Source organism: Hoplias malabaricus, chromosome 12 (assembly GCF_029633855.1).
Source record: "Hoplias malabaricus isolate fHopMal1 chromosome 12, fHopMal1.hap1, whole genome shotgun sequence".
NCBI lineage: Eukaryota > Metazoa > Chordata > Actinopteri > Characiformes > Erythrinidae > Hoplias > Hoplias malabaricus.
The window spans coordinates 26089-41909 of record NC_089811.1 but is presented as its reverse complement, the minus strand read 5'-3'; the positions used below and the strand labels follow the sequence as shown (position 1 = coordinate 41909).

At 48.8% G+C, this 15821-nt stretch overlaps 1 protein-coding gene across 1 annotated transcript in view; it reads left to right on the top strand.

Moving 5' to 3' along the window:
- Window positions 1-14962, top strand: part of LOC136710925 (involucrin-like) — a 37734-nt gene extending 22772 nt beyond the window's left edge. Inside the window, exon 4 of the mRNA XM_066686835.1 lies at window positions 14341-14962. Coding sequence (XP_066542932.1) covers window positions 14341-14962 — 622 coding nt within the window. The remainder of the gene's footprint in view (window positions 1-14340) is intronic.
- The last annotated feature ends 859 nt before the right edge of the window (window positions 14963-15821 follow it).

The window sequence follows — 15821 nt, the reverse complement described above, 5'->3', positions numbered from 1 at the left end:
GGACAGTGGACGGTGGAGGTGGATGGAACCAGACGTCCTCCTCTAAAAGCCCCTCACAGAAAGTGAGGAGAGTAGACGGTGGGGGACAGTGGACAGTGGTGGTGAATGGAAGCAGACGCTCTCCTCTAAAAGCCCGTCAAAGAAAGTGAGGACAGTAGACGGTGGGGGACAGTGGACAGTGGAAGTGAATGGAAGCAGACGTCCTCCTCTAAAAGCCCCTTACAGAAAGTGAGGACAGTAGATGGTGGGGGACAGTGGACAGTGGAGGTGGATGGAACCAGATGTCCTCCTCTAAAAGCCCCTCACAGAAAGTGAGGACAGTAGACGGTGGGGGACAGTGGACAGTGGAGGTGGATGGAACCAGATGTCCTCCTCTAAAAGCCTCTCACAGAAAGTGAGGACAGTAGACGGTGGGGGACAGTGGACAGTGGAGGTGGATGGAACCAGATGTCCTCCTCTAAAAGCCTCTCACAGAAAGTGAGGACAGTAGACGGTGGGGGACAGTGGACAGTGGAGGTGAATGGAAGCAGATGTCCTCCTCTAAAAGCCCCTCACAGAAAGTAAGGACAGTAGACGCTAATCATTCTCTGATGATACATGATGTATCTTCTCTGATGCATAATCAATACATTGACACCAAATATCTATACTCCTACTGAATCAGGCAGTTCCTCTGAACATAGGCCCCTTCGGTTTGACCGACCAGAGCCTGTACTTCATGACTCCAGGTGATGGCTCTAATCAAATGAATAGAGCAAAGCTGCGGCTGAGAAAAATACACTCAGCCAGGCATCATTCTCTTTCAAGTCGGAAGTCGGGCCACTGCAGTTTTTACAACATTGAAGTCACAAATGTATTGGACAAAGACTGTGTGATTTGCAAAATGTGTCTTGTTAAAATAAAGTACACAGGCAACAAAACGAACAAACACAGCCTCCACTGAACTGTTCTGCTTCCTGGAAATATATGGCTATTTTTATTTGGAATAATCACCCACTTTTGGTGCTTTTCCACTGCATGGCCCCTACTTTACAGGTCTTTACTGGACTCTACTGGTCTCTACAGGTCTTTACTGGACTCTAGTGGACTCTGCTGGTCTCTACAGGTCTCTACTGGTCTTTACTGGACTGTGCAGAACTCTACTAGACTCTACAGGTCTTTACTGGACTCTAGTGGACTCTACTGGACTCTACTGGTCTTTACTGGACTCTACTGGTCTTTACTGGACTCTAGTGGACTCTACTGGACTCCACTCTGTGTTTGGTCCCTGGTTGGAGTTTCACTCCCACAGCCACTGCCCCCATCTCAAACCCCTGTCTCTAGCGGGAACAGCAGGCTTTGAAAACCACAAAACCACAACAACGGCGGCAGTAACGTTAAGCGGTGTTTACTCATGGTGTATTGGCGTGTTGTTGTTGTTTGGGACTGAACACAGCTCCGTCATCAGTTCAGACAGATCAGTAGAGTTTGTTCCTTCCTTGTTGCAGCGTCCAGCTCTCGCTGGATTCTTTCGTCGGCCACCGATCCAAGGAGCGTTTGAACCTCTTCAAAAGACCACGGTGTCATTTTACGAGCTGCCGTCGTGAGTCGGATAAAAACAAACGTGATCTCTGCTGCAGCTGGAGATTTTACAGATGGAGAGTTGGTGCTGGTCGTCTGCGTTGCGTGGCGTAGAGTGACGACTCTCTCTGGACGATCAGCGCTCTGCAAGGTTTACACGCCACGGTGTAGTCCCTACTCGACTCGCTCTGAACCACGAGAGAACAGCCACTAAACAAGAACCCACTTCCAGAACCAGGACCTGATTCACCAGCTGGAATAAACATAGTGTTTAGTGGAGTCCAGTATAGTAGGGGCCATGCAGAGGAAAAGCTTGTATTTATGAACACAGATGACGTGGGCCAAACCAGGGCCAGGATCATTCTGTTCTCTGAGACATCAACGTAAAGACCATGTGAAGGCATGAGTGGCTAAAGCAGTCTTATCTGGAGTGCAGGACTCATAGAGTTCACTGCTGATATCTACTGATAGCTAGCACAGAAGTGATGTGTTAAGACTGCACTCCGTTCTGTCAGGGATTCTCTGGAAGAGTCTGAAATGATTTAGATGTGCAGTTTTTTTCTACAAAGCTAATTAGCCCAGAAGCTAATAAACGTCCATTACTCTGCTACATTAGCTTCGTAGCTCCAGTGTGGAGCTAAATGAGAAGATCTCTGATGAGTGACTGCGTTTGGAGTGATGAGAGAAACAGTGTAAATCGGGTTTTAAAAGAGCGTCCGTCTCTGAAATGAAGGCAGAGAGAAGGAAGATGTCTACCCCAGTAAGCACAGACAGACCAGAGACATCCTGAGATGTTAATTATGGACATGCCTGTCCTGACCTCAGTTAGTCCATAATACAAAACTGTCCAGTGTCCATCAAATATAGCCTTCTGTGATTTCCTCGTCACCGACGTTAACCGTTGAGGTATTAAACATGTCCTCGTCTAATGGACGTCCTCCATTGATCGGTTTCAGGTTCTAAAGGTCTTTTGTCCTCACTGAGAGAAGAATCCACACTCAGGAGTCCTCCCTCCATTAACTGATAAGAATCCTCTTATCGCGGATCTCCATCTCGGCTCTGATCTCTCGGACATCACCTGACGTCTGGTCCTCTCTGTCTGTCAGGAGAAGTGTAATTATGCGCCGGTGGGAGCTGCCTGGACGATGATGGACATTTTGATTAGACGCTGCAGCATGCTGATACACACAGAGAGAACACGCAGCCTCAGGCGCGGTAAACACACACCTTTCCTCTGAACACCGGCTCAGGAAATATGGTCCAGTTTGTGATGTGTGAGTCTGGGATGAGTCTGAGTGTGTGATGTGAGTCTGGGATGAGCCTGAGTGTGTGATTTGTGAATCTGGGATGAGACTCAGTGTGTGATGTGTGAGTCTGAGAGGAGTCTGAGTGTGTGATATGTGAGTCTGGGATGAGCCTGAGTGTGTGATTTGTGAGTCTGGGATGAGACTCAGTGTGTGATGTGTGAGTCTGAGATGAGTCAGATTGTGTGATGTGAGTCTGAGATGAGTCTGAGTGTGTGATGTGAGTCTGGGATGAGTCTGAGTTTGTGATGTGAGTCTGAGTTGAGTCTCAGTGTGTGATATGTGAGTCTGAGTGTGTGATGAGTCAGATTGTGTGATGTGAGTCTGAGATGAGTCTGAGTGTGTGATGTGAGTCTGAGATGAGTCTGAGTGTGCGATTTGTGAGTCTGAGATGAGTCTGAGTGTGTGATGTGAGTCTGGGATGAGCCTGAGTGTGTGATTTGTGAGTCTGGGATGAGTCTGAGTGTGTGATATGTGAGTCTGGGATGAGCCTGAGTGTGTGATTTGTGAGTCTGGGATGAGACTCAGTGTGTGATGTGTGAGTCTGAGATGAGTCTGAGTGTGTGATGTGAGTCTGGGATGAGCCTGAGTGTGTGATGTGAGTCTGAGTTGAGTCTCAGTGTGTGATATGTGAGTCTGGGATGAGACTCAGTGTGTGGTGTGTGAGTCTGAGATGAGCCTGAGTGTGTGATATGTGAGTCTGAGATGAGTCTGAGTGTGTGATGTGAGTCTGAGATGAGTCTGAGTGTGTGATGTGAGTCTGGGATGAGCCTGAGTGTGTGATGTGAGTCTGAGTTGAGTCTCAGTGTGTGATATGTGAGTCTGGGATGAGACTCAGTGTGTGATGTGTGAGTCTGAGATGAGTCTGAGTGTGTGATTTGTGAGTCTGAGATGAGTCTGAGTGTGTGATGTGTGAGTCTGAGATGAGTCTGAGTGTGTGATGTGTGTCTGAGATGAGTCTGAGTGTGTGATGTATGAGTCTGAGATGAGTCTGAGTGTGTGATGTGTGAGTCTGAGATGAGTCTGAGTGTGTGATGTGTGTCTGAGATGAGTCTGAGTGTGTGATGTGTGTCTGAGATGAGTGTGAGTGTGTGATTTGTGAGTCTGGGATGAGTCTCAGTGTGTGATGTATGAGTCTGAGTGTGTGATGTGTGAGTCTGAGATTAGTCTGAGTGTGTGATGTGTGAGCCAGAGATGAGTCTGAGTGTGTGATGTGTGAGTCTGAGATTAGTCTGAGTGTGTGATGTGTGAGACAGAGATGAGTCTGAGTGTGTGATGTGTGAGATAGAGATGAGCCTGAGTGTGTGATGTGTGAGTCTGAGTGTGTGATGTGTGAGTCTGGGATGAGTCTCAGTGTGTGATGTGAGACAGAGATGAGTCTGAGTGTGTGATGGGTGAGTCTGAGATGAGTCTAAGTGTGTGATGTGTGAGATGTTTCAGGAGGCTGGTGAACTATTTAGGACACTACACGTCGTAGTGAACAGGGCACAGTTTTGGACACGGTAACAGTCTTGAGTTTGTGAGGTGAGTCTGAGCCTGGCGTGCAGTTAGCATTATGCTAAATCATAAAGTATAATCCTCTGTTAGTATTTACATTAGCGCTGTAGCAGCAGACTGGTCTCGTCTGATGGATCAGAGCCTCACAGCTGCGTCTTTGCTGAGCTCTAACTGCAGCGTAGCGGGTCAGAGATGTTCAGAACTCGCCGGCTGTGTCTGCATCAGCACTTCCTGCAACCCGCGCTCATTCCGAAGCTAATGGCGTCTGATCTGAGGGGTTCTGACAGACGCTCGGATTCAGAGCTGCTCTGAATTATGGATGTTGGGAATGCTGCTGGATCCCTGATGCATTTCTGCAGAGGGCCGCTGTTTTTCTGATGACTGTGCGACTGAAGCGGTAGAGCAGCTCCTGCAGACGTGGTGGAAGGGACGTTTGAGGATGTTTCTGAGCTCGGTCGTGAGTGACGTCACGTGTTGTGCGCGTGGAGAACGTGCCGTTTCTCCTCTGCTGCTGGCGGAGGTTGAGCAGGACGAAGAAGTGAATGGAAATCTTTAAAAAAGCAGGCGGCGAATGCCACAGAACTGTGGCCAGATGTGTTCACATCAGGACCAACATGTGCTGTGTGAGACAGGGAGTGTTTTTATGTCTCTGTGGGGACAGGGTCTCCTTCAGAAGATGAAAACACACACATTAAATGCAATGAGACAAACTGTGACATGGATGTGCAAGGGTTGTTAGGTGGTTGCTATGGTGTTACTAGGCAGGTGTTATAGATTCCAAGTTGGTTAGGTTGTTGCTATGGTATGCAAAATGTGTGGTGTTGTGGTTTCCAAGGTGGTTCCTAGGTGGTTGCTATGGTACCCAAACTGATTGCTATGGTGTTGTTAGCTGGTTGCTGTAGTGTCCAAGGTGGTGGCTAAATTTAATAGCATGGTTGCTATGATGTTTCCAAGTGGGCGCTGCAGTTTCCAAGGTTGTCACTAGGTGGTTGCTAAGTTTTCCAGGGTTGTAATGGTGTCACTATGTAGTGTGTATGATATTGCAAATGATTGCTAAGGTGTTGCTAGGTGGTTGCTATGGTGTTAGCACACTGGTTTTGTAATTCCCCTAATTTGATGTTGTGGGTGGTTTAGACGATGCATGTGGTTGCATTTGTAATTTATATTGCATTGTTGTTTCTGGCGGTTGCCTAGGTGTTGCTATGGGGTAACGTGGTGTTCCTTATTGTTGCTGAGGAGGTTTTGTGTTAAAATGTCAGTTCAAGAAGTCAAGGTATTAGACCTCTGACTTGCGTTTGGAAATTCTGGAAAGTGGCTGGAATTCCACAGCGGAGGATGTCATTCACTTTCATCAGTGGGAGTTTTCAGAGCAGAGAGAGAGAGAGAGAGAGAGAGAGAGAGACTCAGACACATGGAAAGTTTTAACTACACTCTGCCTTAACTTCATCACACTTCAGTGTCCAACCTCCAGCATTCAGCCTTCATTTACAGTTCCACTCCACTCCACCCTCTCTCCCTATTTCTCTGTCTGTCTCTCTCTCTCTCTCTCTCTCTCTCTCTCTCTCTGTCTGTCTCTCTCTCTCTCTCTCTCTCTCTGTCTCTCTCTCTATGAGTTATCACTGCACCTAACTAGAAATACTTTAACAGCCAACACACAGCCATCTAGTTACACTCTAGCAACTTTCAGAAACTAACTACTCTTAGCAAAGTCTTTGATACCATAGCAACCACTAATGCACTCCACAGTAGCACATCAGTTATACACCAGCAACCTCTACAACCTCGCAATTCCCTAGCAACCAACTGGGGTACAATAGCAACCAACAAGCCACATTATAGCAACCACATTAAATCACTCATTCATTCATTGTCTGTAACACTAATCCAGTTCAGGGAGGCGGTGGGTCCAGAGCCTACCCAGAATCACTGGGCGCAAGGCAGCAACACACCCTGGAGGGGGCGCCTTCACAGGGCAAACACACACTCACACTCACACCTACAGATACTTTTGAGTCTCCACCTACCAACATGTGTTTTTGGAGCATGAGAGGAAACCTGAGCATCCGGAGGAAACCCACACAGACACAGAGAGAACACACCACACTCCTCACAGACAGTCACCCGGAGGAAACCCACACAGACACAGAGAGAACACACCACACTCCTCACAGACAGTCACTCGGAGGAAACCCACACAGACACAGAGAGAACACACCACACTCCTCACAGACAGTCACCCGGAGGAAACCCACGCAGACACAGAGAGAACACATCACACTCCTCACAGACAGTCACCCGGAGGAAACCCACGCAGACACAGAGAGAACACACCACACTCCTCACAGACAGTCACCCGGAGGAAACCCACGCAGACACAGAGAGAACACACCACAGTCCTCACAGGCAGTCACCCGGAGGAAACCCACACAGACACAGAGAGAACACACCACACTCCTCACAGACAGTCACCCGGAGGAAACCCACGCAGACACAGAGAGAACACATCACACTCCTCACAGACAGTCACCCGGAGGAAACCCACGCAGACACAGAGAGAACACACCACACTCCTCACAGACAGTCACCCGGAGGAAACCCACACAGACACAGAGAGAACACACCACACTCCTCACAGACAGTCACCCGGAGGAAACCCACGCAGACACAGAGAGAACACACCACACTCCTCACAGACAGTCACCCGGAGGAAACCCACGCAGACACAGAGAGAACACACCACACTCCTCACAGACAGTCACCCGGAGGAAACCCACGCAGACACAGAGAGAACACATCACACTCCTCACAGACAGTCACCCGGAGGAAACCCACGCAGACACAGAGAGAACACACCACACTCCTCACAGACAGTCACCCGGAGGAAACCCACGCAGACACAGAGAGAACACACCACAGTCCTCACAGGCAGTCACCCGGAGGAAACCCACACAGACACAGAGAGAACACACCACAGTCCTCACAGGCAGTCACCCGGAGGAAACCCACACAGACACAGAGAGAACACACCACAGTCCTCACAGGCAGTCACCCGGAGCGGGAATAGGACCCACAACCTCCAGGACCCTCTTTAGTTGTGGAACCGAGACACTAACTGCTGCAGAACCGCGCTGAACTCCACTATTGTTGACTCTGTTGTTGAGTGAGTGCTTATTCGTACATCTCTTCTCTGTCTGCACTGGTAGTACTTCAGAAAAGTGCAGTGTGTACAAAACGTTCTACGAGTGTGTGAGGTTCTGGGTTCTCCTCGGCCCAGCGGATCCTGGACGGCTGGAATATTCCGGGCACGTTCCAGCGCTTCACTTAACCTGCTTCCTTAAGCACAACGCTTATTTTTCCCTCATTGATTTTGGGATAATTCCACATAATTACTTTTATCGGAGAGGCACGGAAACCCCTGGGCAGATGGTGTGTGTGTGTGTGTGTGTGTGTGTGTGTGTGTGTGTGTGTGTTGGGGGGAGGGGGGGGGTGTAGTTCCTGGCTCTTTCCACAATTAATTAAAGTCCATTAAATGCTTACCCTGCTTTTAGTACTGCCATGTATTCTAGAAAGGGACCCCCCCTCAAAACACACACACACACACACACACACACAGAGCCACTCTCAGCCTCTCGAACCCCTCGCACACGGGTCATTCTCAATCATGTTGAATTTCCGCTTAATCTAGCGAGCCACTCGTCCGGTCCCGGCGGCGCTGAGCTGCGTTATTATCCGTCCGAGAGGCCAGCGGTCGAGTGGAAACCACGCCGTATCGGCTCTGATTGCTTTTCCAAATGAAGCATGATGACCAGAGCGGAGCGCCGCACTCGGAATGATAAACAAATCCGCCATCCGGGTCCATGCGTCCCCTTAATTCCCTGCTTAGGAACGCGTGCTTCATTTCATTAATCAGCCACAGTATCATTAGCTCAATCCCAGCAGCCCCCTCTCTCCCCCTTCCCCTCCATCTCTCTCTCTCTCCATCTCTCTCTCTCTCTCTCTTCCCCTCTCTCTCTCTCTCTCTCTCTCTCTCTCTCTCTCCATCTCTCTCTCTCTCTCTCTCTCTCTCCATCTCTCTCTCTCTCTCTCTCTCTCTCTCTCTCACCCTCTACCCCTCTCCCTTCACCCTCTCTATCTTCCCCCCTCCCTTCCTCTCTCACCTCTGCAACCCATCTTTTCTCCTTCTCCTTCTTTCTCTTTCACCCTCTCCCTCTCTCTCTCTCTAACCCTCTGCGCCCCTCTCCCCCTTTCTCCTCAACTGAACCACACCCGTCCGAGGACAGAGATCTGCTGCTGCACCCCACTGACCACGACAACGTCTTCATCAGTGCAGCCATCGACCCAAGACCATTAACAAGACCCCCACATCCACCCAGGACCACCTCCACCAACACACACCTTCAACACGGGTGTTTCTGATAAAGTGGCCAGTGAGTGTCAGTAGAGGGGGGTGTTTCTGATAAAGTGGCCAGTGAGTGTCAGTAGAGGGGGGTGTTTCTGATAAAGTGGCCAGTGAGTGTCAATAGAGGGGGTGTTTCTGATAAAGTGGCCAGTGAGTGTCAGTAGAGGGGGGTGTTTCTGATAAAGTGGCCAGTGAGTGTCAGTAGAGGGGGTGTTTCTGATAAAGTGGCCAGTGAGTGTCAGTAGAGGGGGGTGTTTCTGATAAAGTGGCCAGTGAGTGTCAGTAGAGGGGGGGTGTTTCTGATAAAGTGGCCAGTGAGTGTCAATAGAGGGGGTGTTTCTGATAAAGTGGCCAGTGAGTGTCAGTAGAGGGGGGGTGTTTCTGATAAAGTGGCCAGTGAGTGTCAGTAGAGGGGGGTGTTTCTGATAAAGTGGCCAGTGAGTGTCAGTAGAGGGGGGTGTTTCTGATAAAGTGGCCAGTGAGTGTCAGTAGAGGGGGGTGTTTCTGATAAAGTGGCCAGTGAGTGTCAGTAGAGGGGGGGTGTTTCTGATAAAGTGGCCAGTGAGTGTCAGTAGAGGGGGGTGTTTCTGATAAAGTGGCCAGTGAGTGTCAGTAGAGGGGGGGTGTTTCTGATAAAGTGGCCAGTGAGTGTCAGTAGAGGGGGGTGTTTCTGATAAAGTGGCCAGTGAGTGTCAGTAGAGGGGGGTGTTTCTGATAAAGTGGCCAGTGAGTGTCAGTAGAGGGGGGGTGTTTCTGATAAAGTGGCCAGTGAGTGTCAGTAGAGGGGGGTGTTTCTGATAAAGTGGCCAGTGAGTGTCAGTAGAGGGGGGTGTTTCTGATAAAGTGGCCAGTGAGTGTCAGTAGAGGGGGGTGTTTCTGATAAAGTGGCCAGTGAGTGTCAGTAGAGGGGGGGTGTTTCTGATAAAGTGGCCAGTGAGTGTCAGTAGAGGGGGGTGTTTCTGATAAAGTGGCCAGTGTGTGTCAGTAGAGGGGGGGTGTTTCTGATAAAGTGGCCAGTGAGTGTCAGTAGAGGGGGGTGTTTCTGATAAAGTGGCCAGTGAGTGTCAATAGAGGGGGTGTTTCTGATAAAGTGGCCAGTGAGTGTCAGTAGAGGGGGGTGTTTCTGATAAAGTGGCCAGTGAGTGTCAGTAGAGGGGGGTGTTTCTGATAAAGTGGCCAGTGAGTGTCAATAGAGGGGGTGTTTCTGATAAAGTGGCCAGTGAGTGTCAGTAGAGGGGGGTGTTTCTGATAAAGTGGCCAGTGAGTGTCAGTAGAGGGGGTGTTTCTGATAAAGTGGCCAGTGAGTGTCAGTAGAGGGGGGTGTTTCTGATAAAGTGTCCAGTGAGTGTCAGTAGAGGGGGTGTTTCTGATAAAGTGGCCAGTGAGTGTCAGTAGAGGGCGGTGTTTCTGATAAAGTGGCCAGTGAGTGTCAGTAGAGGGGGGGTGTTTCTGATAAAGTGGCCAGTGAGTGTCAGTAGAGGGGGTGTTTCTGATAAAGTGGCCAGTGAGTGTCAGTAGAGGGCGGTGTTTCTGATAAAGTGGCCAGTGAGTGTCAGTAGAGGGGGGTGTTTCTGATAAAGTGGCCAGTGAGTGTCAGTAGAGGGGGGTGTTTCTGATAAAGTGGCCAGTGAGTGTCAGTAGAGGGGGGGTGTTTCTGATAAAGTGGCCAGTGAGTGTCAGTAGAGGGGGGTGTTTCTGATAAAGTGGCCAGTGAGTGTCAATAGAGGGGGTGTTTCTGATAAAGTGGCCAGTGAGTGTCAGTAGAGGGGGGTGTTTCTGATAAAGTGGCCAGTGAGTGTCAGTAGAGGGGGTGTTTCTGATAAAGTGGCCAGTGAGTGTCAGTAGAGGGGGGTGTTTCTGATAAAGTGGCCAGTGAGTGTCAGTAGAGGGGGGGTGTTTCTGATAAAGTGGCCAGTGAGTGTCAGTAGAGGGGGGGGTGTTTCTGATAAAGTGGCCAGTGAGTGTCAGTAGAGGGGGTGTTTCTGATAAAGTGGCCAGTGAGTGTCAGTAGAGGGGGGTGTTTCTGATAAAGTGGCCAGTGAGTGTCAGTAGGGGGGAAGGGTGTTTCTGATAAAGTGGCCAGTGAGTGTCAGTAGAGGGGGGGGTGTTTCTGATAAAGTGGCCAGTGAGTGTCAGTAGAGGGGGGGGGGGGGTGTTTCTGATAAAGTGGCCAGTGAGTGTCAGTAGAGGGGGGGGTGTTTCTGATAAAGTGGCCAGTGAGTGTCAGTAGAGGGGGGTGTTTCTGATAAAGTGGCCAGTGAGTGTCAGTAGAGGGGGGGGGGGGGGTGTTTCTGATAAAGTGTCCAGTGAGTGTCAGTAGAGGGGGGTGTTTCTGATAAAGTGGCCAGTGAGTGTCAGTAGAGGGGGGTGTTTCTGATAAAGTGGCCAGTGAGTGTCAGTAGAGGGGGGGGGGGGTGTTTCTGATAAAGTGGCCAGTGAGTGTCAGTAGGGGGGAAGGGTGTTTCTGATAAAGTGGCCAGTGAGTGTCAGTAGAGGGGGGGTGTTTCTGATAAAGTGGCCAGTGAGTGTCAGTAGAGGGGGGTGTTTCTGATAAAGTGGCCAGTGAGTGTCAGTAGAGGGGGGTGTTTCTGATAAAGTGGCCAATGAGTGTCAGTAGAGGGGGGTGTTTCTGATAAAGTGGCCAGTGAGTGTCAGTAGAGGGGGGGGGGGTGTTTCTGATAAAGTGGCCAGTGAGTGTCAGTAGAGGGGGGTGTTTCTGATAAAGTGGCCAGTGAGTGTCAGTAGAGGGGGGTGTTTCTGATAAAGTGGCCAGTGAGTGTCAGTAGGGGGGAAGGGTGTTTCTGATAAAGTGGCCAGTGAGTGTCAGTAGAGGGGGGGGGGGGGTGTTTCTGATAAAGTGGCCAGTGAGTGTCAGTAGAGGGGGGTGTTTCTCTAGTGTTGCTGTAATGTGTGTGTGTATATGTGTGTGTGTGTGTGTGTGTGTGTGTGTGAAGCTGTAAGATTATGGAGAATACTTCATGAGGCTGGAGCGGGGAGAGGAGGCCTTTGAAGGGGTAAAAAGAGAGTGGGGGGTGTGGATTGTACGAGACCTCGGGACGACCCAGGAATTAAATTAACACATCTTTCCTCGTGGCCCGAGATTAAAGAAACATTTTCAATTTCAAAGCCTTTGGTGGGCGCTGTGTTGATCATTTTATAGATGTGGCTCCGAGGCTCACGCTCTCCGTCTTCGCCGAATAGGACAATAATCGACAGAGCCATCAGCCCCCCACCGCGCCTCCATTAAACCTGGGACACCGGCTCTATTAGGGGACATTAGGAATATTCCCATCTCTGAGTCCGAGCCGGGAACTCATTTCCAGCAGCTTCCACTTGGGATTTACAGGAGGAACCAGGAGATAAGACTCAATCCCAGGCTAATTGCCACCTCTGGCCTGTCTCCTGGCCTACAACCGGGAACAATGCTCCATCCTCATCCACTGGATAAACACAATACCACCGCAGACCCGTCCTTTCCATTATTTCGTCTCTTTCTGCACAAGAAAGTCTTCTGCCCGCTCTTCCGCAGCAAAAGGTTAATTGAATAATGATTTTTTTTGTTGTAAAGTGTTTCCTCTTCATTATTCCACCACAGAGACCCACAATGCACCAGAGAAACTGGCAGAAACACTCTGACACAGAGAGAGAGGAAAACAGATGTGGCCTGTTTTTCTCTCCTTTAAAGCAGACATTTTACAATAAAACCCTGTGTTCAGTCCACGTTCCCCCATTATTATGTGAATCTGGAGCCCACCAACCCACACACTGTGAAACAAGACCCCAGTCAGTGTTCTGTGCGCTGCCTGAGTCAGAAACACAGGATAAAACGAGTCGTTCTGATTCTGCTCCGCTTCTGACGTCAAGTGCAGAGACTTTAGAATGGCCCCGCCCCCTCGTCTGAGTCTGTCCAATCACAGCGCCGGACCCGTGTTTATGTGAGAGCGCAAAGACGAGGTTAAACTCAGCAAAACAGACACAACGAGCGCGGAGAAATAAGAGCACTGAGTAAAAACGGAGAAGAAAGAGAACAGAGTGAAAACGGCTAAAAACCAGAGCTTCTGCTCCTCGCTCCTCACTGCTGTGCGCTCGGGGTCGGGGTGAACAGCGAGCGGCTCATTATCATTTAAAGGAACAGGTGCTGAAAGCGGGCGTTCTGAACAGGGGCTGTTTACACAGGGGGAGAACACTGCTGTGGGGCTTGGACCTATGTTCCTCTGTGGAGACGAGGGGGAGTATGTCATGTATAAATTCCCACAATCAAAAACACCACACAGAGACAGAGACGTCCGAATGATAATCAAAGAAAGGCACTCATATGAACTTTGGACAGTGAACTCAGGTCAGTTCTGGAGCAGAAACACAGCTATAAATGGAACAGTTTGGGTTTCTTCATGGTTTTCACACTTTATGTTCATTTTATTCAGTCCCTTGGCTCGGTTTCAGCCGTTTCTCTCGGTCTCACAGCAGCTATCAGTGGCATCATCACATCAGAGCCAACTGTCACGGGCTCCGTACATCAGCGAAAACACAGACACCTCCAAACCTTATTTTATCACCCGTCAGTAACAGGGTTCTCATGGAACTCAGCCATAAACATAAGCTGGCTCCAGCTCCTTTTATTTTCTGTGGAGATATAACTGCTTCTGTTCAAACCCACTGAAGTCACGCTCCGATTCGCAACGTAACGCTCTGCTTTCTTCGGTGCCATGAGCTGACCTTGTTTTTATGACCTGTGTATTTTAGGATGTTCTCAAAAAAAGACTGAGTAAAGAAAAGCAAACTGAGACCTGAGACACGTTCTCACCTCGGCCTCAACTCTCCACAAACACAGACGGGTGCAGTTTACACAACACTCTGTTTGTTCACTACAACATCACTTTACTAATGCATTACTAATACATCAGTAAAACTACGTGTGGTCATTTAATAACAGCACGGGGAACGTTACAGAACCACTCTGGAGAAAGGAGAACTTTACAGAACCACTCTAGAGGAAGGAGAACATTACAGAACCACTCTAGAGGAAGGAGAACTTTACAGAACCACTCTAGAGGAAGGAGAACTTTACAGAACCACTCTGGACAAAGGAGAACTTTACAGAACCACTCTAGAGGAAGGAGAACTTTACAGAACCACTCTAGAGGAAGGAGAACTTTACAGAATCACTCTAGAGGAAGCATAACTTTACAGAACCACTCTAGAGGAAGGAGAACTTTACAGAACCACTCTAGAGGAAGGAGAACTTTACAGAACCACTCTAGAGGAAGGAGAACTTTACAGAACCACTCTGGACAAAGGAGAACTTTACAGAATCGCTCTAGAGGAAGGATAACTTTACATAACCACTCTAGAGGAAGGAGAACTTTACAGAACCACTCTGGACAAAGGAGAACTTTACAGAATCACTCTAGAGGAAGGATAACTTTACAGAACCACTCTAGAGGAAGGAGAACTTTACAGAACCACTCTAAAGGAAGGAGAACATTACAGAACCACTCTGGACAAAGGAGAACTTTACAAAATCACTCTAGAGGAAGGAGAACTTTACAGAACCACTTTAGAGGAAGGATAATGTTACAGAATCACTCTGGACAAAGGAGAACTTTGCAGAATCACTCTAGAGGAAGGAGAACTTTACAGAACCACTCTAGAGGAAGGAGAATGTTACAGAACCACTCTGGACAAAGGAGAACTTTACAGAACCACTCTAGAGGAAGGAGAACTTTACAGAACCACTCTAGAGGAAGCAGAATGTTACAGAACCACTCTGGACAAAGGAGAACTTTACAGAATCACTCTAGAGGAAGGAGAACTTTACAGAACCACTCTAGAGGAAGCAGAATGTTACAGAACCACTCTGGACAAAGGAGAACTTTACAGAATCACTCTAGAGGAAGGAGAACTTTACAGAACCACTCTAGAGGAAGGAGAACTCTACAGAACCACTCTAGAGGAAGGAGAACCTTTCAGAACCACTCTGGAGCGCGGAGAATGTTACAGAACCACTCTAGAGGAAGGAGAATGTTACAGAACCACTCTGAAGAAAGGAGAACCTTTCAGAACCACTCTGGAGCGCGGAGAATGTTACAGAACCACTCTTGAGCATGGAGAACGTTTCAGAATCACTCTGGAGCACGGAGAACGTTACAGAACCACTCTGGAGCACGGAGAACGTTACAGAACCACTCTGGAACACAGATAAAGATCGTTTAAAGAATCAAAGAGACAAGCTCCTTTCAGTTTTTCATCACCTTCTTCATTCCTCTTCACTTCATGCTCATAGTAAGTTTAATGTTTTGGGCCAGGGCCATATTTCACACGTGTGTGTGTGTGTGTGTGTGTGTGTGTGTGTGTTTGTGTGTGTGTGTGTGTGTGTTCCTCTCTGGACTCAATGTTCTGTGAAGATCCTGTCAGCTCCAGTCAGTGGCACGTTTGTTAATGAGGCTCAGTGTGACTCGAGGCGGTGAGAAATATAAAGAAATAAAGCTGAACCCTGCCGTCGCTCCTCACTTCTGGGATTTTTCTGCGGTTCTTTAATTAAAGACGGCTCCGGGATCGGCCCGAAGTCCAGCAGCCGTGTCTTTGAGTCCTTCACACGGTCAAAAGCCATCAGCTCCTTTTACACAATGCACAAATTTTCCTAATTGTGCACAAAGCCGCTTCAAACCGGCAGTGGGGAGCCCCCGGAGAGAGCGGGGTAAATGAATTAAAGAGTTAAATCAGCCTCCCTCACCCGCAGGGCTACAGCCTTTTAATTAAACAGGTTATTTATGGTAAAAACACAAAAGAAATCACCCAGCGAGGCCACGTCTGAATTAAATCCTCTCCGACAACGGCTCCGAATGAATACATTAACGTTCAGGTCAGAGGTCGCACTGACCGCTCGGTCCGAGGAGGATTAACTGACTTCGGACTGAGTTAATTGAGTTAATTGAGTTAATGAAGTGTTTTAACAGGCCGCGGGAGCTACAAATATCAAAATAAGAGTCTCCGTTACCTTCCCGAGTCCGCAAACGAAAACAAAGACAGCTATTAACAAAGAAATATTAACATATTGAACA